At 53.8% G+C, this 22320-nt stretch overlaps 1 protein-coding gene across 1 annotated transcript in view; it reads left to right on the top strand.

The window, feature by feature from the left end:
• Nucleotides 1–22320, top strand: part of ZNF318 (zinc finger protein 318) — a 32104-nt gene that overhangs the window by 1356 nt on the left and 8428 nt on the right. The window contains exons 4-8 of the mRNA XM_038760859.1: nucleotides 8428–8564; nucleotides 15432–16047; nucleotides 17920–19359; nucleotides 20225–20324; nucleotides 21407–21684. Of these exons, the coding sequence (XP_038616787.1) occupies nucleotides 8428–8564; nucleotides 15432–16047; nucleotides 17920–19359; nucleotides 20225–20324; nucleotides 21407–21684 (2571 nt within the window). The remainder of the gene's footprint in view (nucleotides 1–8427; nucleotides 8565–15431; nucleotides 16048–17919; nucleotides 19360–20224; nucleotides 20325–21406; nucleotides 21685–22320) is intronic.

Raw genomic sequence — 22320 nt, 5'->3', positions numbered from 1 at the left:
CGCTGGGGACACCCATCCATCCAGCCATTCAGTCAGTCAGTCCTACTTATGGAGCACTTCCTGTGTGAAGAGCTTTGCGCTAAGCGCTGGGGACACCCATCCGTCCAGCCATTCAGTCAGTCAGTCTTATTTATGGAGCACTTCCTGTGCACAGAGCTTTGCACTAAGCGCTGGGGACACCCATCCATCCAGCCAGTCCTATTTATGGAGCACTTCCTGTGTGGAGAGCTTTGCACTAAGCGCTGGAGACATTCATTCATCCAGCCATTCTGTCAGTTAGTCGTATTTCTGGAGCACTTCCTGTGTGAAGAGCTTTTAACTAAGCGCTGGAGACATTTATTCACCCAGCCATTCAGTCAGTCAGTCGTATTTACGGAGCACTTCCTGTGTGAAGAGCTTTGCGCTAAGCGCTGGAGACATTCATTCGTCCAGCCATTCAGTCAGTCAGTCCTTTTTATGGAGCACTTACTGTGTGAAGAGCTTTGCGCTAAAAGCAGGAGACATTCATTCGTCCAGCCATTCAGTCAGTCAGTCCTTTTTATGGAGCACTTCCAGTGTGAAGAGCTTTGCGCTAAGCGCTGGAGACATTCATCCATCCAGCCATTCAGTCAGTCAGTCCTATTTCTGGAGCCCTTCCTGTGCGTACAGCACCGCACTAAGCGCTGGAGACGTTCATCCAGTCAGTCAGTCGTATTTCTGGAGCACTTCCTGTGTGAAGAGCTTTGCGCTAAGCGCTGGAGACATTTATTCATCCAGCCATTCAGTCAGTCAGTCCTATTTATGGAGCACTTCTTGTGTGAACAGCTTTGCACTAAGTGCTGAAGACATTTATTCATCCAGCCATTCAGTCAGTCAGACCTATTTATGGAGCACTTCCTGTGTGAAGAGCTTTGCGCTAAACGCTGGAGACATTCATTCATCCAGCCATTCAGTCAGTCAGTCCTATTTATGGAGCAATTCCTGTGCGCAGAGCACCGCACTAAGCGCTGGGGACACCCATCCATCCAGCCAGTCCTATTTCTGGAGCACTTCCTGTGTGAAGAGCTTTGCACTAAGCGCTGGGGCCACCCATCCATCCAGCCATTCTGTCAGTTAGTCGTATTTATGGAGCACTTCCTGTGTGGAGAGCTTTGCACTAAGCGCTGGAGACATTCATTCACCCAGCCATTCAGTCAGTCAGTCGTATTTATGGAGCACTTCCTGTGCGAAGAGCTTTGCACTAAGCGCTGGGGACACCCATCCAGCCAGCCATTCAGTCAGTCAGTCCTACTTATGGAGCACTTCCTGTGCGAAGAGCACTGCACTAAGCGCTGGGGACATTCGTTCGTCCAGCCATTCAGTCAGTCAGTCGTATTTCTGGAGCACTTCCTGTGCGCAGAGCACCGCACTAAGCGCTGGTGACACCCATCCAGCCAGCCAGCCAGTCAGTCGTATTTCTGGAGCGCTTCCTGTGCGCAGAGCACTGCACTAAGCGCTGGGGACACCCATCCAGCCAGCCAGTCAGTCGTATTTATGGAGCACTTCCTGTGTGCAGAGCACTGCACTAAGCGCTGGGGACACCCAGCCAGCCAGCCAGTCAGTCAGTCGTATTTCTGGAGCGCTTCCTGTGTGCAGAGCACTGCACTAAGCGCTGGGGACACCCAGTCAGTCAGTCGTATTTCTGGAGCACTTCCTGTGCGCAGAGCACCGCACTAAGCGCTGGTGACACCCATCCAGCCAGCCAGCCAGTCAGTCGTATTTCTGGAGCACTTCCTGTGCGCAGAGCACTGCACTAAGCGCTGGGGACACCCAGCCAGCCAGTCAGTCAGTCGTATTTATGGAGCACTTCCTGTGTGCAGAGCACTGCACTAAGCACTGGGGACATTCATTCGTCCAGCCATTCAGTCAGTCAGTCCTATTTATGGAGCCCTTCCTGTGCGTACAGCACCGCACTAAGCGCTGGAGACGTTCATCCAGTCAGTCAGTCGTATTTCTGGAGCACTTCCTGTGTGAAGAGCACTGCGCTAAGCGCTGGAGACATTCATTCATCCAGCCATTCAGTCAGTCAGTCCTATTTATGGAGCACTTCCTGTGCGCAGAGCTTTGCACTAAGCGCTGGGGACACCCATCCAGCCAGCCATTCTGTCAGTCAGTCCTATTTCTGGAGCACTTCCTGTGTGAAGAGCTTTGCGCTAAGCGCTGGAGACATTCATTCATCCAGCCATTCAGTCAGTCAGTCCTATTTATGGAGCCCTTCCTGTGCGTACAGCACTGCACTAAGCGCTGGAGACGTTCATCCAGTCAGTCGTATTTCTGGAGCACTTCCTGTGTGAAGAGCTTTGCGCTAAGCGCTGGAGACATTCATTCATCCAGCCATTCAGTCAGTCAGTCCTATTTATGGAGCACTTCCTGTGCGCAGAGCACCGCACTAAGCGCTGGGGACACCCATCCACCCATCCAGCCAGCCATTCAGTCAGTCAGTCCTATTTCTGGAGCACTTCCTGTGTGAAGAGCTTTGCGCTAAGCGCTGGAGACATTCATTCATCCAGCCATTCAGTCAGTCAGTCCTATTTATGGAGCCCTTCCTGTGCGTACAGCACTGCACTAAGCGCTGGAGACGTTCATCCAGTCAGTCAGTCGTATTTCTGGAGCACTTCCTGTGTGAAGAGCTTTGCGCTAAGCGCTGGAGACATTCATTCATCCAGCCATTCAGTCAGTCAGTCCTATTTATGGAGCACTTCCTGTGCATAGAGCACTGCACTAAGCGCTGGAGACATTCATTCATTCATCCAGTCAGTCAGTCATATTTATGGAGCACTTCCTGTGTGAAGAGCTTTGCACTAAGCACTGGGGACACCCATCCAGCCAGCCATACTGTCAGTCAGTCCTATTTATGGAGCACTTCCTGTGTGAAGAGCACTGCACTAAGTGCTGGGGACACCCATCCATCCAGCCATTCAGTCAGTCAGTCCTATTTATGGAGCACTTCCTGTGCGCAGAGCACTGCACTAAGCGCTGGGGACATTCATTCATCCAGCCATTCTGTCAGTCAGTCATATTCATGGAGCACTTCCTGTGCGCAGAGCTTTGCGCTAAGCGCTGGAGACATTTATTCATCCAGCCATTCTGTCAGTCAGTCATATTCATGGAGCACTTCCTGTGCGCAGAGCTTTGCACTAAACGCTGGAGACATTCATTCATTCAGTCATATTTATGGAGCACTTACTGTGTGCAGAGCACTGCACTAAGCGCTGGAGACATTCATCCAGCCATTCAGTCAGTCGTATCTATGGAGCACTTCCTGTGTGCAGAGCATTGCACTAAGTGCTGGAGACATTCGTTTATTCAATCGTATTTACTGAGCGCTTACTGTGTGCAGAGCACTGTACTAAGCACTGGAGACACCCATCCATCCAGCCATTCAGTCAGTCAGTCATATTTATGGAGCACTTCCCGTGCGCAGAGCACTGCACTAAGCGCTGGAGACATTCATTCATTCATTCAATCGTATTTATTGAGCGCTGACTGTTTGCAGAGCACTGCACTAAGCGCTTGGGAGTAGACAAGTGGGCACCTGATAGAGATGGTCCCTACCCAACCACGGGCTCAAGCTAGAAGGGGGAGTCATTCATTCATATTTAGTGCTTCCTTTCATTCATTCATTCAGTCGTGTTTGTTGAGCGCCTACTGTGTGCAGAGCACTGTACTAAGCGCTTGGGAAGTACAGTTGTATTTATACAGTGCTCTGCACACAGTAGGCGCTCAATAACATATTTATTACTCTATTTTATTTATACGTATTTACTACTCTATTTATTTTATCCATGACGTGTATATAGCTATAATTCCATTTATTCTGATGGAATTGACACCTGTCTACTTGTTTGGTTGTCTATCCCCCCCCCCTCTAGCCTGTGAGCCCGTTGGTGGGTAGGGACCGTCTCTACCTGTTGCCGATTTGTACTCTCCCAAGCGCTTAGTACAGTGCTCTGCACACAGTATGTGTTCAGTAACATATCTGTTACTCTAACATATTTATTGCTCTATTTTATTTGTACATATTTACTACTCTATTCATGATGTGTTTATAGCTATAATTCTCTTTATTCCGATGGAATTGACACCTGTTTGCTTGTTTTGTTGTCTGTCTCCTCCCTTCTAAGAATAATAATGGCATTTGTTAAGCACTTACTATATGCAAAGCACTGTTCAAAGCGCCGGGGAAGATACAAGGTGATCAGATTGTCCCACTTGGGGCTCACAGTCTTCATCCCCATTGTACAGATGAGGTAACTGAGGCTCAGAGAAGTGAAGTGACTTGCCCAGGGTCACACAGCAGACATGTGGCGGAGTCGGGATTAGAACCCAGGACTTCTGACTCCCAAGCCCAGGCTCTTGCCATTGAGCCACGCTGCTTCTAGACAGTGAGCCCGTTGTTGGGTAGGGACCGTCTCTATCTGTTGCCGATTTGTACTTCCCAAGCGCTTAGTACAGTGCTCTGCACACAGTATGCACTCAGTAACATATTCATTACTCTAGTTCATTTGTATATATTTATTATTCTATTAATAATATGTATGCAGCTATATATCTATTTGTTCTGACGGAATTGACACCTGTCTACTTGTTTTGTTTTCTTATCTGTCTCCCCCTTCCAAACTCTGAGACGGTTGTTGGGTAGGGACCGTCTCTATTTGTTGCCCGTTGGTACTTTCCAAGCGCTTCGTCCAGTGCTCTGCACCACAGTCAGCGCTCAATAAATATGATTGATTAAATGAGTGAATGAATGACCACCCGGCCTGCCCCCTGCCTAGGAAGGCACCCCCCCAGGACTGCTCCTTGGCCCACTCATTCAGGGGCATTGCCCTCTCCCAACCATTTAGACTCATAATGATGATATTCCTTATTAATAAGAAGAATGATGGTGTTTAAGCATTAATTATGTGCCAAGCACCGTTCTAAGTACTGAGGTAATAATAATAATGATGGCATTTGTTAAGTGCTTACTATGTGCCAAGCACCATTCTAAGCGTTGGAATAATAATAATAATAATAACAATAATAATAATGGCATTTAAGTGCTTACTGTATGCCAAGCACCATTCTAAATGCTGGGGTAATAATAATAATGACGATAAGTGCTTACTGTGTGCCAAGTACCGCTCTAAGCTTTGGTGTAATAATAATAATAATGAAGGTGTTTGTTAAGCACTTACTTTGTGCCAAGCACTGTTCTAAGCCCTGGGCGGGATACAAGGGAATCAGGTTGTCCCACTTGGGGCTCACAATCTTCATCCCCATTTTACAGTTGAGGGAACTGAGGCCCAGAGAAGTGAAGTGACTTGCCAAAGTCACAAAGCTGACAAGTGGCAGAGCTGGGATACGGCGCTTAGAACAGTGCTTGGCACATAGTAAGCGCTTAACAAATACAATCATTATTATTAGAACTCACGACCTCTGACTCCCATGCCTGGGCTCTTTCCAGTAAGCGCTTAACTCTGTGCCAGGCACTGTACTAAGCGCTGAACAATGCCAGGCTCATAATAAGCACTTAACAAATATCGTTGTCATTATTATTATTAGCACGGCACTCTGCACATAGCACAGGGTTAGGAGTCAGAATGTCACAGGTTCTTATCACGGCTCCACCGCTTGTCTGCCGTGGGACCTTGGACAAATCACTTCTCTGGGTCTCAGTTCCCTCATCTGTAAAATGGGGATTGAGACCATGAGCCCCATGGGGGACAGGGACTGTGTCCACCCCAATGCTTAGAACAGTGCCTGGCACGTAGTAAGCGCTTAACAAATGCCATAATTGTTATTATAGAAAGCGCTCAATGTGGTGACTGATTGCTACCCCAGTGGCTTCACAACCTCCGTGACCCTGTTATTCTGTGGTGCCCCTTTTTAGGTTATATGTATATTTAATGTTATATTTATTTTGAGGAGCTGCCTGGACCCATGGTAAAGGGGACGAGGCTGGAAGGCAGCAGACCCGGCTACTAGTCCCAGCTCTGACCCTCCTCTGCTGGGTGATCTTGGGCAAGTCACTTAACTTCTCGGTGCCTCAGTTTCCCCAACAGTAAAACGTAGGTTCCACCGGTGGTGTTTATAAAATAATAATAATTGTGATATTAAGTGCTTACTATGTGCCAAGCACTGTTCTAAGCACTGGGGTAGTTACAAGGTCATCAGGTTGCCCCACGTGGAGCTCACAGTCTTAATCCCCGTTTTAGAGATGAGGTAACAGGCACAGAGAAGTTTAAGTGGCTTGCCCAAGGTCACACAGCAGTCAGGTGGCGGAGCCAGGATTAGAACCCACGTCCTCCGACTCCCAAGCCCGGGTTCTTGAGTGTTTACGGGCAAGGCACTGAACCGAACAGTTGGGAGACACGTTCCCTACCCACATGAACCCGGTTTCCCTTCTACGTAGGCTGTGACTCTCCTGTCTAGGAAAAGGGTGTGTGTCCCACATGATTATCTCGCATCTGCCCCAGGGTTTAGTACAATGTTTGGCACGTAGGAGGTGCTTAACCCGTATCTGTATTGTTGTTATGTTTATGATGATTATCGTTTTCAGTTTTATCCGAGGGAGGGCATAATTCTAGGCACAGAGGGGAATTGGGAAGAAAAAATAAATGGCCCTGGCTCCGTCAGGAATTTACCATTCAATCAGTTAGCGATATATATGTGTCACGTGGTGTGCAGAGCACTGTGCTAAGTGCTTGGGAGAGGCAAATACGATAGTTGGTAGTCCCAATCAAGCCCGTAAGGAGCTTACAGTCTGAAGAGGGATTCAGACACTAAAATACATTACAGATAGGGGGAATGGCCGGGTATAAGGATATGTCTGAAAGTGCTGAGGGTGGGTGGACAAAAAGGGCTTAAAGGCTACGGCTCCAAGCGCATGGGTGATGAAGAAGGGAGAGTAAGAAGGGGAAAAGTGGGTTTAGTCGGGGAAGGCCTTTTGAAGGAGATGTGATTTTTAGCAAGGCTCTGAAGGTGGGCAAAGTCTGTCGAATACCCCTACTACCGTTTTGTGGTCAAGGGATTGGCGGGACAGTGTAGGTTGGGTTGGATTAGGAGATCAGCGAGATAAAGTAGGAGAGGGAGACCTGTTTGAGTGCTTTAAAGCCCCTGGTAAGAAGTTTATGTTTGATACGGAGGTGGACGGGCCACCACTGGAGGATCTTGAGTGAGGAGACATGGGTTGAACGTTCTTTTAGAAAAATGATCCAGGCAGCAGAGTGAAGTGTGGCCTGGAGAGGAACGAGAAGGGAGGCAGGGAGGTCAACAAGGAAGCTGGTGCAGTGGTCAAGGCGGGATATAAGTGCCTGGATCTGCGCTGTGGCTGTTTGGCTGGTTTGAGAGGAAAGGGCTGATTCCAGCAATGTCTTAAAAAAAGAGGACCACACTGCTGCTGAGAAGGGACGAGATCATTTGCCCTGCAGACTTTCTCCAGCTCCAGTCCTAGATAGGGCTTGCCTGGTTTGGGTTCATCCTGCTGCCTTATTACTACGTGCATCGGTCTCTGCTTGAACTTTGACCATTGACTGACCAGGGTGACGCGGACATTCGTGTTGCAGGAGGGGTGGGGGAGAATTGGAGCAGAAGACTCCCTTTCAGTCTTTTCCAGTTCTTGAATTGTTTGCTTCTACTGTACACCAACTTAACCACTTTAAACAGAACACATAAGAGGGTTTCAAAAACCAAACCTCTGAAATGTTTAAGATTCTATCATGTGAGCAAGTCTTGCGAGGTAGGGTATTTAATTGGGCGGGTTTGCTATTGCCATGAATAACCTTCAGGCCAGTTGTATTCAGATTGTAGAAATCAAGAAGCAAGGTAGGTTTGTTTTGGGGTTTTTTTGGTGTGGTTTTGTTATTTAATGGTACTTGTTAAGTGCTTACTATGTGCCTGGCACTGTACTAAGCGCTGAGGAAAGGAAGCGAAGTCAAAGAGAGAATAAGGCACTTCATCCTGATTTTGAAGGGGCTTCCCGAGCAGTTGAAGTTGCAGGCTGCTACTTCTCACTTTTAGGATGGAGATGAATAGACTGTGTTGAGATAAATTTGTGTCTCGGGTCACATCTGGTTCTCATTTTCAAGCTCCACTTTATCCCTGGCAGAAAGCACAGCTTCTTCATCTCCTTAGGAGTCTCTCTTCTCCCCACCCTATATCTTCAGCCCTCTTGCACCCAAGCGCTTTGAAACTCACAAACCCCTGTAGTATTTCCCTACTTATATTTGCACTCTAATGCTTCCTCCTACCTGTAATTTATTTTGGAGTCCGATCCCCGTCCCCCACCCCCAGGGATTGCAAACTTCTTGAGGGCGGCACACCTGTCTCCTAATTCTGTTGTCCTCTGCCAAGTGCTTAGTCCAGTGCTCTGCATACGGTGAGCATTGTCGGTCTCGATAGGTTGATTCGACTCTCCTCACTTTGCAGAGACGCTCTCCGGGACTCCACTCCAACTCTCCGTTGGACCAGAGCCTGCGAATCACTGTCGGCAATGAACGGTTCAGTGCCAGCACATCCAAGCGTCGGCGGCTGAATGATTTGGAGAACCTGGGGGATCTGGACAGGTAGGTCCCCTCTATCGGAGTCCCTCGGGAAGAGGTTTCGGGTTCGGAACAAGCCGGAACCTCTCCCCCGGTCACGAGCACTCAGTCGGAAAGCGAGCTGGGGAAAATTGCACCCCGGCCCCGTGTTGAGGACAGAGTGTGGCTTGGAGGAGGTCGTCGTGACAATGAAGCCATCAGAGGGAAAGGGTTCTGACGAGGTCCCCTTTTGGCTAGTGGTCTGCATCCTCTAGACCGTAAGCTCGTTATGGGCAGGGAATCTGTCTGCTAACTCAGTCGTATTACACTCTCCCAAGCATTTGGTAAAATGCTCTGCACATAAGGTAGCGCTCAAAATATACCATTGAGGTTGATGATCCACCCTTGGAGGTTGTCAAGGAGGAAAAAAAACCCTTCAAAATCTAGGCGGTTGATTCCCAAGTTAAAAGGACTTGGGAGAGGAACATGCATTCGGAGCTCTTAACCTGTCCAAAAATGTATCAAATTCTGCCAGCTGGGATAACATCCAGCCGGACGCCGTCTTTTAACAAAATGACCAGTTACCCGAACCAACACTAGCTCCGCTGACTAGAGCTACGAAAGTCTGTACTGGCCGAGCAAAACCGGGCACCCGGTCGGGTTCAGTGGTCTGAATTTTTAACCTTGATTCCTCCTGGTGCGAATAGTCAGCTTTTCTACCTGGCCAGGTTTGGCCCTCACGCTCCAGAAGCCGGGCTCTGCCTCCTCCCATCCGTCTAGAGCGTCCTCCGCCTGCCACCGGTCAGGCTCCGGATGGATCCCAAACCCTCTGAGGACCGAGATGAGGCGTGTTATGTACCCAGTGGGGGGCGGGGGGGGCGGGGGGGGGGTCTCTGCAAATGTTTGACCACAGCGAGCAGCCTGAGAGGATGTGCTCGCTGACTGAGCCCATGCCTGTGCAGTGGAGCCCGGAACGTGGGTGGGTGGGTGGGCAGGTGGGGAAGATGGGCAGGAAACCTGCAAAGTGCCAAAGCAAGCTTAAAGGGGTAGGGGGAGGCAGCCGGTAACCGGGTCCCATTAAGGTCTTCGGCAAGTTTGACACGGCTGAGTTCACCCACTCTCACTGGCCACCCACGGTGGGGGGGCCCCGCTGGTTCTGGGTGTGACTCTTTGCCTTCCTTCCCTCCCCGCCGGACCAAGACAAAAGCACCCCAGAACTTCCTCCTGCTTTCCAGAGCGTGAAAAGCCCTACTGTAGTTGTCTGTCCTTATATGCCATGTTAGCCCCTATGCCTATTTTTAACGGAAAAGTGAAAAGACCTCTGAAGTTGGTAACTCAGCCACCTGCGCCTCCAGAAACAATCTGCTCTGGGCTGAGATGAGAATTAAGCCCAAGATATGACTCATGGCTCCCGGGAACCTCTCCTCATTCGTAGCAAGGTGGATTTTTTTTTTTTAATTTTTTATTTTACTTTAGACGGTACTTAAGGCGCTTACTGTGTGCCACCGGAGTAGATACGAGACATTCAGGTTAGATATAGGCAATGTCCCACAAGGGACTCACAGTCTAAGTAGAAGGGAGAACGGGTGTTGGATTCCCATTTTCCCGATGAGGTGATGAGGCACAGAGAAGTGAAGTGATTTTCCCAGGGTCATACAGCAGACAGGCGGCGGAGCCGGAATCAGTACCCAGATCTTCTGATTCCCAGGCCCGGGCTCTTTCTACTAGGCCACGCTGCTTCTCAGCTGTTAGTTTTGGTCTTGGTTGTCACTTTCTCCTGAGTTCAGGCAGCTGGGCCAGCAGTGATTGGGGAACGATGTTCAGCCAGTGACACAAACTGCCACTGGCCTGGGGGTGTAGGCGGCTCCTAATTTCTGCTAGGACTTGCCAGTAGCCATCTGATATTTCTTTCCCTCATGGCAAGCCTGTTGGCTCTCTCCCAGGCCAGAATGGGCAGTGGCTGTCAAGGTGGTTCCTATGGTGTGTGTCAGCCTTGGCCATCAGATTGGCTGAGGAGGAAAGTGTGTGAAATTCTTTATTTATGAAGCCTGGGAATGTAGGGGTGAAAGGGTAACTGGGAGTTAATTCGTAATGATCCATCGTCTCAAACTTGCGTGGGGCATTTTGCCTCCAAAATGTTTTTGGCATTTTCTAAGTTCAGTCCCACCAGCCTTTCATTCTGACTTGGGTTGAAGGTGAAAAACTCATATTTGTGTGTGTGTGTATTTGGTTGTGTTTTTTTTTTATTGCTTTGTGTTTTTCTGGAAAAAAGGAAGCATTTAGGGGACAGGGCTTGTCAGAGTCTCACAGTCCTCTGGGCCATTTTGAATTCAAACTGAATTGGTGATGCAGATTTACAGAGCCTTGAGGTTTGGTGCTTCAGTTGCAGTAATCATCAAAGTCAGGAGATTCCTGTGGGGAGATGCCAAAAGACTCGTCTGAGAGGCAGATCCCTGCTTCCAAGAACCCATAGGCCCAGGCAGTCCCCAGAGCCAGTGTCCAGCACAATGTACGTCTCTCATCTTCCTCATGTTGTTGGGGATCGAACTCGGTTATCTGGACTGTCCGGGCATTTAAACTGGATTTTCTCGTGTAGTCCATTAATTAAGCTTTTACAGTTAACGGCCCCAGTCCTGGGTCAGAGAGCAGGAGCTGGGGGACCGTTAGGATTTGTGTGACTACTATACTCCAACTCTGCTCCATCAGAGCACCTGACCGCTCATCCCCTGGAGCCCCCCCCCCCCCCCCCCCCCCAACCATTGCTGGGGAAGCGGGATCGTTGAGCCTTTGAGAAATGGGATTCATTCCAATATTTCTTCACATCACTCCTCTGTAGTGAGTGGAAACAACTGTCCGGCTGATTTGGCCCTGGTGAAAGCCAAGCGCCACCCCCCCCCCCCGGTATGGTCCCTTAGCAGTCAGTGCCAACAGCGGTTTCTTCAATCGAGGTGGTGAGTTGAAGTGATGGGTCTCCTGAGGACTCTCTAGTTGGAACTTGTTACTGCTGCTCATCGCTCAGCTGGAAATCAATCAATCAATCAGTCGTATTTATTGAGCGCTTACTTTGTGCAGAGCACTGTTCTAAGCACTTGGGAAGTACAAGTCGGCAACATAATCCCACACAGGAGCTCCTGGGAGGAGGTAGAGTTTGGAGCAGTATGGCCTACTGGAAAGTCAGAATTCCTGGGACCTAATCCCGGCTCTACCACTTGTCTTCTGTGTGACCCTGGGCAAGTCACTTTACTTCTCCGGGCCTCAGTTACCCCATCTGTAAAATGAGGATTAAAGCTTTGAGCCCCATGTGGGGCACGGACTGTGTCCAACCTGATGATCCTCTACCTCAGCGCTTTATCACAGTGCCTGGCACATACGGAGCGCTTGACAAATACCATTTTTTTAAAAAAAGTCCAGTTTTATTGTACTGGTTGGAATGCAACTGGGGCTAGAGTTCCTCAGTCAAATTCTCCAAACTTGGTGGCTTATGGATTGTACGAATGTTGGCTTTACGAATCGAGGCTAGCTTGAAAAGATAAACAGCTTGGCTAATGGAACAGAATTGGCCCCACACTTGTCAGAGGTAATCGAAATGCATTTGCTCCATGATTGCACGTTCTGATTATTTGCTGCAGCTTTGCCACTGATTCATTGGGATCACCGTAACCCCAAGTGCCAACATTTGTCCAGCGTCAGTGACCTTCCGTTTTATTTTTATCGTGCTTAGCTTCTACCTCCACCTGACCCATCTCTGCTCCCTGACGGTGTGCTCCCCGACCAAGCAAGGTTTAGAGATTGTTATTTTCATTACTGTTGTGATTATTTGATGATGGAGTCGCCTGTCGAGAAGGGTCGGGTGAGGCTCGGTCCAGAGAGATTTCAGAACCGGGAACCTGCGCCGAGGAGTTGATTATGGCGAGCGCGGTTTTGCCCAGAGTCACTCCCGTTCTCTCGTCCCAGCCAGTGGTGCTCTTGCTGGGGCCCAGTGGGCAGTAAGTGGGTTGGTGGACAGGGGTGCAGCCCGTCACGCAGGGCACGCACGGGTTTACGGAGCCCATTTACAAAAGTGACCACAGCCTAGCGCCGACACTGGATTGGCTTGGTGGCTACCTGTGCTCTTCTTCCCCACTCAAGCGGATTCCCGCTGGAGTCATCCTTCTCGCAGAATGCCCCGATGATTCTTCAGCCAGAAACCTTTCCCGCTGATGGCCCAGCCCCCAGAGGCATCCACCCTCTTGCAGAGCTGGGATTAGAACCCAGGCCTCACAATTCCTAGAGCAGCGCTCTCTCCCCTAGACCCACAGCAGGGCCGGCCAGTGCTAGGTTTGCACAAAGCACGGGAAGAGGTGTTCAAGGATGATCATCGAAGCGCTGTTCCCTGTCCACGGTGGGGGCAAGAAGGGGAAAGGATGAAAGTCCAACTGTCATAAAGAAGAATATCTCGATTAAAAAAAAAACCCTGCTAAATAAATGAAACAGTAATAAAAGTTGTGGTACATTAGTTAAAGGAAGTCTTCAGGGGCCTCTCCATTCTAGTAGGGCCACCCCTAGATCAGCAGCCCCAACCTCCCCAGCGCGATCCCGGGTAGGAAAGTAGCTTTAGCTCCGGCTTCTTCCTAGTTGTTCCGCTGCTTCCAGAAGGCAGGCCTCCCCCTAACCTTGGGACTGTGGTGATGGTGGAGGAGCCCGGGGCAGTGGAGGGGCTGGCTGCTCCAGCTTCTCCCTCAAAAGGTGAGATGTGGTTTACATACACCAAGTAGTGTTCACTCCTAGGTCACAATGTATCTTTTAGCTCTGATTTTGAATAATGTGATTTGTGTGTGTGTATATATACAGAGAGAGAGTTGCTTATAAATATGTAGATGTGTCACTCACATTCACCCACTCACTCGCACTTTATATAGCCCATCTCTAGGGCTGCCCTGATTCCTCCTTTCCACCCAGATTGTAGTACAAGGCTCCGTGACAGCAAGTAACGGGTTTGTCCAGAACATCCCCGGGGTGTTTTCAGGCACTTGCTGAGCTCTTCCACTGACTCGAGTCAAGGATTTTCCTGTCCAGCCGTGATATGACTGTTTCCCACCCTCCCCACCCGCTCAGAGTTTTTCCCCAGAGACCCCCAGCCGAACTGTAATGGCAGTCTGTTGGGCACTTGAGAGTGGACTCTTCCGTAAAAGGCCCTGTTGCTTTTGGGAGGTGTTTTTACTGTTTCCTTCCCAGACTCAGTTCCTCTCTACAGAGAGAAGGATACATTTTCTCCTTGAAGTTCATTCTCTCTAGAGTGGTCTGGAACTGGGAACTAATCTGCTTGGGTTGAACTAGTTGAAGAGAGGTGGAATAAATGACTAATCAAAAACCTAAGCTCCACTAATTATGTCCTTCCTCCCTGGGATTTGAGGGAGAACTAAGCATTTTTGTGAGCCGAGACTTTGAAATACATGGGTGGGGAGGGTCCCTAAAGGTTCCTACCCCACTCTCCCACCTCTCCTGCAGGAGGACACGGTAGAGCTCTGCATGGGCCTGAATTTGGGAGCCCTGTTTGTCTGTCGGTTTCCCCGACGGCGCTGCTGTATGACCGGACTCTCGGCCCTATTGAGGCTGTACTGCCAGGGGAATAGTCGTCGGTGAACCATTGTGCCCTGCGGGTGGGCAAAGATCCAGTGCCGAGCTCCCAGGAGGGCATCTGAGATGGGAGCAGAGCACAGGCCACCTCCCGGGCTGTGGCCTGGGCGGCCTTTCCTTTCTGGCCCGCAGGTAGCGGCCCAGTCCCCAGACACCGTCCAGCCCGGGCTCTGCCTGACCCTTGCCGTTGGGCCGCTTTTAGAACCCCGTGGAACTGTTAGTCCTCCTCCCTGCGCTCCGCAGAGCCTCCTGGGATAATACTGACCATCCGAGGAATGATCCCGGGTGTGGAATTAAGGCTTCGGATCTGTGCCATCGCCTCACGGGGGATTTCCACCCAGGCCCCGATGGTCACCTGGTGTCAGCGGGGTAGCAGGGGCAAAGCAGAAGGCTCCGGGTTCCAGTTTCAGCCAGAAGGTGAGAGGCTGCAGGCTCCGTAGTTTACGGTCAACTCAACAGGGAGGGTGCAGGTGTATGTGGATGTACCCCCTCTTTTCACCCCATCCTCAGCCCCGCAGCACTTACATCCATATCCATAATATATGAATTTATATTAATATCCGTCTCTCCCTCTAGACCGTAAGCTTGTTGTGGGCAGGGAACAATGTCTACCAACTCGTTTATATCGAACTCTCCCAAGCACCTGGTACAGTGCTCTGCACACAGTAAGCGCTTAATAAATACCCTTGATTCATTGGTTGATTGGTGAAAGTGGTAGTACCCGGCACTCTCTGGGACTGGTGTCTCCGTCAGATGTGCACTCTTGGGGGGTGCCAAAACTTGGAGACCCGGCTGCCGTCTCGTCGACGTTCCTTTCCGCATTCTCTCTCTCTCCCCCGACCCCAGAGGGGTTGACCAATCTGGCGTGTCCCGGGGATTGGTTCCGCTTCTGCAGCCAAAGTGCGGCCGAGCGCCTGTGGTCCAAAATGCCGATTTGCATACCCTCCCCGCAAACCCCAGGGGCAGCTTCCCAGCTCTCTCGTCTCGGCAGAGGGGGAAAAGCCGGCACCAAAACCGAGGCCGTAGAGATGCTGGCCGTGCTCCGCTGGGCACCGGGAGGGGCTGAGGCTGCCTGCCGGGGTCCCTGGGGGAGGGAGGAAGGAGCGTAGATGTCCACGGGCCCACGGTCTGCCGGCGATTTACCAGCGGGACTCCCGCCGTGCTCTTTCTACGCTACCTTCTGTCCCCAACGCTCCTCCCCGGCCCCGGGTCCCAGGAGCTTCCGGCGACAGCCAGTTCCGGCCCCGTCACCGCGGAGTCCGACGTGGCCGGTGACACCCGTATCTCTTTCCTCAGGGATGTCCTGACCGATGGCCCCATCTACACCCGGGGCCTTGAGCGCTACCCCTCCCGCGAGGAGCGGCCCCTCAGTCCCTACCCGGGGCGGCACAATGAGGACTACCGCGTGGCGGATCCCTACCCGCCCCGGTCCGACTATTTCGGCCGCAGCGAGGAGTTGTCCCGGGGCTCCGATCGGGACGGGGACAAGTTCAAAAAAGGCTCCTATCCTCCGCGGGCCGAGGACCGGGGCCGGGAGGTCAAACGGCCCCGTTACGACGATGGCGAGAAGCTCCCCGGCCTCGGGGGGGACCTCCCCGGCTTCGGCTCGGGCACACGGAACTATCGGCGCCGCAGCCGCAGCCCCAGCCCCCGCTTCCTGGACCCCGAGTTCCGGGAGCTCGACCTCGCCAGGAGAAAGCGGGAGGAAGAAGAGCGGACCCGGAACCTGGGCCCCCCCGAGCTGGTGGGGGTGGACAGCAGCGGCAGCAGCTGTGCCATCCCGGGGCTGACGGGGGTGCCGCCGGGCTCGGAGGCAGGCTACCCGCTGCATCGGCCCGATGAGGCCCCCGCGATGCCCAAGAAGTCGATCCTGAAGAAGAGGTTGGAGGTGGACGCGGAGCCGCCCCTGCAGGTCTGAGCCAAATTTCTCTTCCCCCTTCTTCTCGGGCCCTGCCGTCCCCCGGGCTCTGAGGGCCCCTCTCTGAGGCCGGTACCCCAGGGCGTAGGCCCCTAGGAGCCGAAGCCGTGCCTGGCTAGTCTCCTCCACTCCCACGGGACTCCAGCCGGAGAGAGCTCCTCCCCAGTCCGCTGGGGACCCACGCGGTCCGTGGAGCCGGGAGGCCCACCTAACGAAGGGCTGGACCCCGGGGCTCGGTAGGTCTTCAGGGCCCCTGACCACTTAGTACATCGCTGTGGGAATGGTAGCCACGGGTAAAAGCTCAAAAGATCCTGCTGCCTTCACCGACCTTGCCGGATTTTTAAAAAATCAAAAAACAACTCATTAAAAATTTAATTCTTGATAAATTTTTTTAGGTACTTAGTAACCACAATACCTTGAGCTTAAGCCCATTCATCAGGATTAGCCTTATCGTGGTAAACGGTATTTCCATAGAGATGGGATGATAGAGAAGCAGCGTGGCTCAGTGGAAGGAGCACGGGCTTTGGAGTCAGAGGTCATGGGTTCGAATCCTGGCCCCGCCACATGTCTGCTGTGTAACCTTGGGCAAGTCACTTAACTTCTCTGGGCCTCAGTTACCTCATCTGTAAAATGGGGATTAAGACTGTGAGCCCCACGTGGGACAACCTGATCACTTTGTATCCCCCAAGCGCTTAGAACAGTGCTTTGCACATAGTAAGCGCTTAACAAATGCCAACATTATTATTATTATGTCCCCAAAAGAGACCACTTAGGTTAAATCTGTGAACCCCAGCAGCCAAAGGCTCAGAGCTGACTCAGACTATATTTGCCGGATAGCAAATACAACAGCTGTTATTTTAAAGCGCTTACTGCATGCTAAGAACCGTGCCAAGCACTTGGGTAATGGCAGTCCAGTGAGGTAGAACGCAGTCCCTGTCCCATACGGGGCTCCCGGGCTAAGGGGGAGGGAGAATGGGTATTGAGTCCCCATTTTCTGAGGAGGAAGCAGACCCAGAGAAGTAAAGTGATGTACCCAAGGCCACCCAACAGGCAGGTGGCGGGGCCGGGATTAGAGCCCGGGTCTCCAGGCCGGTCGCTCGCTCCCCTAGTCCATTCTGCTCCACTAACCTCGAAAAGGCGCTGCCCCCAAAATGTGGCGGCGTCCCCAGTAGTGACGGCTTAGTGAAACCTCAGAACTTCAACGGACAGAACTGTCTCGGACCAGGAAGTGAAGCTGAAGGGTCATTATTTAGGAGTAATCGACCAACCTCCCACTTGGTTCAGAGCCTTATTAGGTGCCATAAGGGAGGCCACGAGTTGCCGAGGGCCCAAGGCTTGCTGCTCTCAGAGGCCCTTCTCAGGACGGTCCACCCATCTTCCCATGGGCTGGAAGCTGAAAGGGAACTCTGTGAGGAGCCCCAGGTAACCCAATCAAGGTGGACCCCTTAGCAGAGACTCAGTCCAGACCTCGCCCGAGAACGGCCTTTGACCTGTCGGTGAGGACAGGTGCAGGTCTGGAAGCTGAGAGGGCGACCCCCCCACCCACCCATCAGCAGTCAGTCAGTACTGAGCGCCTACTGTACCGGAGGTGGGAGGCGAGGCAAGAGGGGCCACAGCAGGCACCACGGTGGTCAGTGGGGTCCGAGCCCCGGCGTGGTGAGGTCAGGGGACGGCTGGGACCGTAAGCCCCATGTAGGCGGGGATTGAGTCCGCCCTGGTTCCCTTCTCAGTACGGTGCTTGGCACATAGTGAGGGCTTCAGAAGTACCCCCGTCACCCTTCTTCTGGGTTGGGGAGAAGGCGCGGAGGGGTGAAGAGGAGTCGGGCGGGTGGCCCAAGGCTCAACGGCGTGGTGTCTGTTTTGCAGCTCGAGAGCTTTCGGGGCGGCAGCACCGCTTCCTCCAGCCAGGACCTCCCTCTCCTCTCGGGCCACTCGTCCCTGCCCCCGAGCAGCGCTAGGACCTTCACCACCCCTTTCACCGCGGAGGTGGAGAACTTCCTGAAACGATTCAACAAGGGGGCCCTGGCCGAGACCGCGCCCAAGGAGCCCCCCGCCAGCCTCTACAAGCGGGGCCCCTTCCCGGGGCTGCCGAAGGACGGCGGCCCCCTCGATGGGAAGTCGGAGAGCTTCCTGACTCCCAAGGAGAAGGCCGAAGTGAAGTCGGAGCCGGCCGAGCGAGGCACGGACTTCCTGTTGCCTCACGAGCGGGCCAGCCAGGATGGCAGCGGCTTCTCCCGCATCCTGGGCATGTTGGCGGACTCGGCCGGCGCCCAGGAAAAGAGGCGCCGCAGCTTTCCCAACATCGAGGACGAGGAGAAGTTCCTCTACGGGGACGAGGAGGAAGACGACCCGAAGCTGGAATCCGCTCCGGGCTCCAAGGCCTCGGGGGACCCCGGGGGTGAAGCCCTCCGGAGGAAAGCCACTCCCCCTCCCCCGTCGACCCCGGCGGCAAAGGTCGAGACCCCGGACGAGACCACCATGGAGTACGCCAAGATCCACGATCTGCTCAAGACCATCGGGCTGGACATCGGGGTGGCGGAGATCGGCAAGCTGGCGGTGCGCACCCAGGAGCGGCTGCATGGCAAGAAACCGTTATCCCGCTCCCCGGACAGGCGCTCCTCCACAGACTCCCGCGGGCTCGAGAGCAGGGAGGCGCGCCGGGCCGACCCCCGCTCCCCCGAGGCCGTCCACCCACGCCCCACCTCCCCCGCCGACCCGTTCCTGCTGGCCCAGGACAGTCCCCCGTACCTCCAGCCTGACCGCTGCAAGAGCCAGGGGCTCGGGCCGGACGTGGCCGGCAGCGGCGCCCACCAGCCTGCCGGAGCCCCGTGCCTGGTGCCCACGGTCCCCACTGCCCCTGTGAGGCTGCCCCCTGCCACCTCGGCAGTCGCCCAGTTCCAGCTTCCCGCCTACTCCCAATTCTCCACGGGGCAGATCGCCCCCGCTTACCAGGCCCCGGCCATAGTCCCCTCCACCTTCGACGCCTACAGACACTACATGGCCTACGCCACGACGGGCTGGTCCGTCTACCCCTCTGCTCAGCAGCCGAGCCACAGCCTGCCCAACCCCCACCGGCTCCTCCCCATCGCCATGCCGGGCACCTCCAGCCGCCCCAACCTTCGAATGATCCCCACCGTGGCCTCCAGTGAGCCCAAGCGGGACGAGTCCCTGCTGATGCCAATCCCCACGCTTCCGGCCGTACCCAAGGTGCCCATCCCTCCGCTCATGAAGTTCAACCAACCTTCAGGGAAGTTCAGCACAGAGAAGCTCTCCGAAGAGAAGAACCGGGCCGCTCAGAAGCAAAAGGTGAGTGGCCACCTGGCTCCGGCCACCACCGGGCCGGGGACCAAGAGGTTCTCCTTCTGGGCTCGTCTTTCAGGGGACGGGGAAAAGCGCGGAGGGGACAGGGGGTGGGGACTGCGGTCCCTCCACAGGAGGGCTGCTGACCCCGGACCACCTGTCACTTCTCCTCCCCCGCCTCCTGATGCCCTGGGTTCAACTTGCCCCCTCTCCTCTCCCCTATTCTATCTGTCCTTCAGGGCAGGGCCCCCGAATGAGTCACTTCTCCCAGCTATAGGGCCTTCAGACAGACTGACTTTTTGTTCCCAAGGAAGTCTTTTTGGAGAACAGAGGGAGAGAGACAGAAAAAGAAACACAGACACATTGTGTGTGTATGTGTGTGTGTCGGGGGGGAGACAGACAGACATGTGGGGACGTGTGATGTTCCCTGAGCAGCTGGAACACCTGAAGTGAGGCCCAGGCCTTTCTGCTGCTCCCTGGGGAGTAACCGGCCTTGGACAATTTGCGCCAAACAGGAAAGGGACCCTGCCCTTTGGGTATCCTTGCCCAGAGCACTGGGCCAGAAATAGCTCAGAAGTGGGACCAGTGGGTCAGCCATCTCCTCCAGGGCCCCAGAGCACCTCCCAAGGTAGCAGTAGCTGAGAGGCTTGTCTGGAGGCCCAGGATGGCCAGAAGGCAGGAACAGTGGCAACGTGAGCCCGTCTTGCCGAGCACTCCCCTCAGATGAAAAAAACCAAGCTGGAGGCCCCGTAAGGCGGGCTCGGCCGTCTCTGCCCTCAGAGCATACCGGACCAGGGCAGGCAGGGACACATTGTCCAAGGGCCTGGGGCTGATCGCTGAAGAGAGCATCATGCTCTTCTCGGCCTTTCAGGTCATAGAAGAGCGGGAGAAGCTGAAGACTGAGCGGGAAGCCAGGCAGAAGAAGATGCACTATCTTAGAACGGAACTGGACCGACTTCGGAAGCAGCAAGGTATGTCGCGCTCCCCCCCCCCCGCCTTTTTTTTGTACGGTATTTGTTAGGCGCTTACTGTGGGCCAGGTACTGTTCTAAATGCTGGGGTAGTTACAAGCTGGTTGGATGCAGTCCAGGTCCCACAAGGGGCTTGCAGTCTTAATCCCCATTTTATAGATGAGGTAACCGAGGCATGGAGAAGTGAAGTAACTTGCCCAGGGTCACACGGCAGACAAGTGGCGGAGTCAGGATTAGAACCCAGGTCTTTCTGACTTTCAGTCCCGTGCACAATCCACTAGGCCACGCTGCTTCCCTGCATGCCTTTCCTGCACTCTCCCTCCCCGTTATTCCTTGGGAGAGATCTAGCAAGCGGACCCTTTTCTGCCCATCTGCGAGCCAGTTTCGTGCTTAGCCCCACTCCCTCCCATGATGGGAAAGAGGGCAGTGCCCCAAAGACTGTAGCTGAGGCGGGAGGCCACAGCCCGCCACTACCCTGGCCGAGACCTGACCCTATGTTGGGACGTCTGAAGGCTGGCCTTGCCAGTATCTCTAATAATAATAGTAGTAATAATTATGGTACTTGTTAAGCACTTACTATATGCCTAGCACTGGGGTAGATACAAGTCGGTCAGGTTGGACACAGTCTGAGTCCAACATGGGGCTTAAAGTCTTAATCCGCATTTTACAGATGAGGTAGCTGAGGCCCAGAGAAGTTAAGTGTCTTGCCCAAGGTTACACAGCAGATGTGTGGCAGAGCCTGGATTAGAGCCCAGGTCCTTCTGACTCTCAGGACCGGGCTCTACCCGCTAAGCCAGGCTGCTGCGGGCAAGCAGCTGGAGCGCATAAAGAGCGGTGGGTTCGGAGTAGACAGGCGAGGGTGTGGGTGGAGGAGAGCGAGGATCCGGGGAGAGCATTAGCCTCTCAGACCTCCCCCGCCTCCAGGCCAGTTGGTCGTTGCTCGGGAGGACCTCCCGAAGACCCCACTGGGCCATCGGGCAGATGTATGTTCACTTGGCTCCAACAGCCTACCACGGTCTTGACTTTCCTCCTTCCTCCCCGCTCCCCCTCCGCCCCGTCCTTCGCCGCCGGCCGGCCCTTCAGGCGAGATGCTTCGCAAGAAACGCCGCGAGAAGGACGGCCATAAAGACCCTCTGCTGGTGGAGGTGAACCGGCTGCAGGACAACATCCAGAAGGACATCTCGGAGCTGCGGCGCGAGGCCGAGGCGGCGGAGAAGAAGCAGTCGGAGCTGGACAAAGTGGCCCAGATCCTGGGCATCAATATCTTCGACAAACCCCGCAGGGCCTCCTCGGACAGCAAAGAGGCAGCCGAGAAATCCGGCAAAGTGAAGAATCCCGAACCCCTGCCCTCTGCCAACAAGGTAAAGTCCGGGCCTCGGCCGCCGCCCGGGAGCGAAAGGCCTGGCCGGGGTTCGGCCCGGCGTACCCTCCTCGGGGCCGGCTGGACAAGGCTGGCCCGCTCCCCTGTCTGTTTCCAGAAGCCGGGAGCTACCTCTGAGCCGTCCGCGGAGAGAGGGGCGGCCACGCTGAAACGAGGTCCCGCCTGTTAGGGAAAATTGCTGTCCTGCCCTGTGATGGTCTTCCGTGCCTGAGTTGTAATTTCCTGAGATGTGGTCCTGGGGGGGATATGAGGAGCTGTTGAACCAATGTGCTTGGCTGTGGGGGCTGGGGGAGGGGTGGTGGAGAGTTCGAGTTCTGCCCCGGTTAGGGGTGGGGTGCTAAGTGTTCCCGGTGGACCCCAGGGGCCAACTGGTCTTCTAGAGTTGGGCTTCCTCCTCTCCCAAGTTGTCTTCAAGGTTGTTGTCTTCACCCCGGAGTGGGGGCTGCTCTTGAAGGTCAAGGTGGAGTTGGGCAGCCCAGGCCAGTTGCTGGCCCAGAGTCGTCTGGCCCGGGCGTGGAAGCCCCGGCCACCTCCTGGGGGCCGTTCTGGAGTTGCTGGCTATCCCCGGTTCTTGGGTCAGGGTGAGAGAGAAACCACGGTGCTTTGTAGCGGCGGT

This window comes from Tachyglossus aculeatus, chromosome 19 (genome assembly GCF_015852505.1).
Source record: "Tachyglossus aculeatus isolate mTacAcu1 chromosome 19, mTacAcu1.pri, whole genome shotgun sequence".
Classification (NCBI taxonomy): domain Eukaryota; kingdom Metazoa; phylum Chordata; class Mammalia; order Monotremata; family Tachyglossidae; genus Tachyglossus; species Tachyglossus aculeatus.
This window is presented reverse-complemented; position numbering and strand designations above follow the sequence as displayed.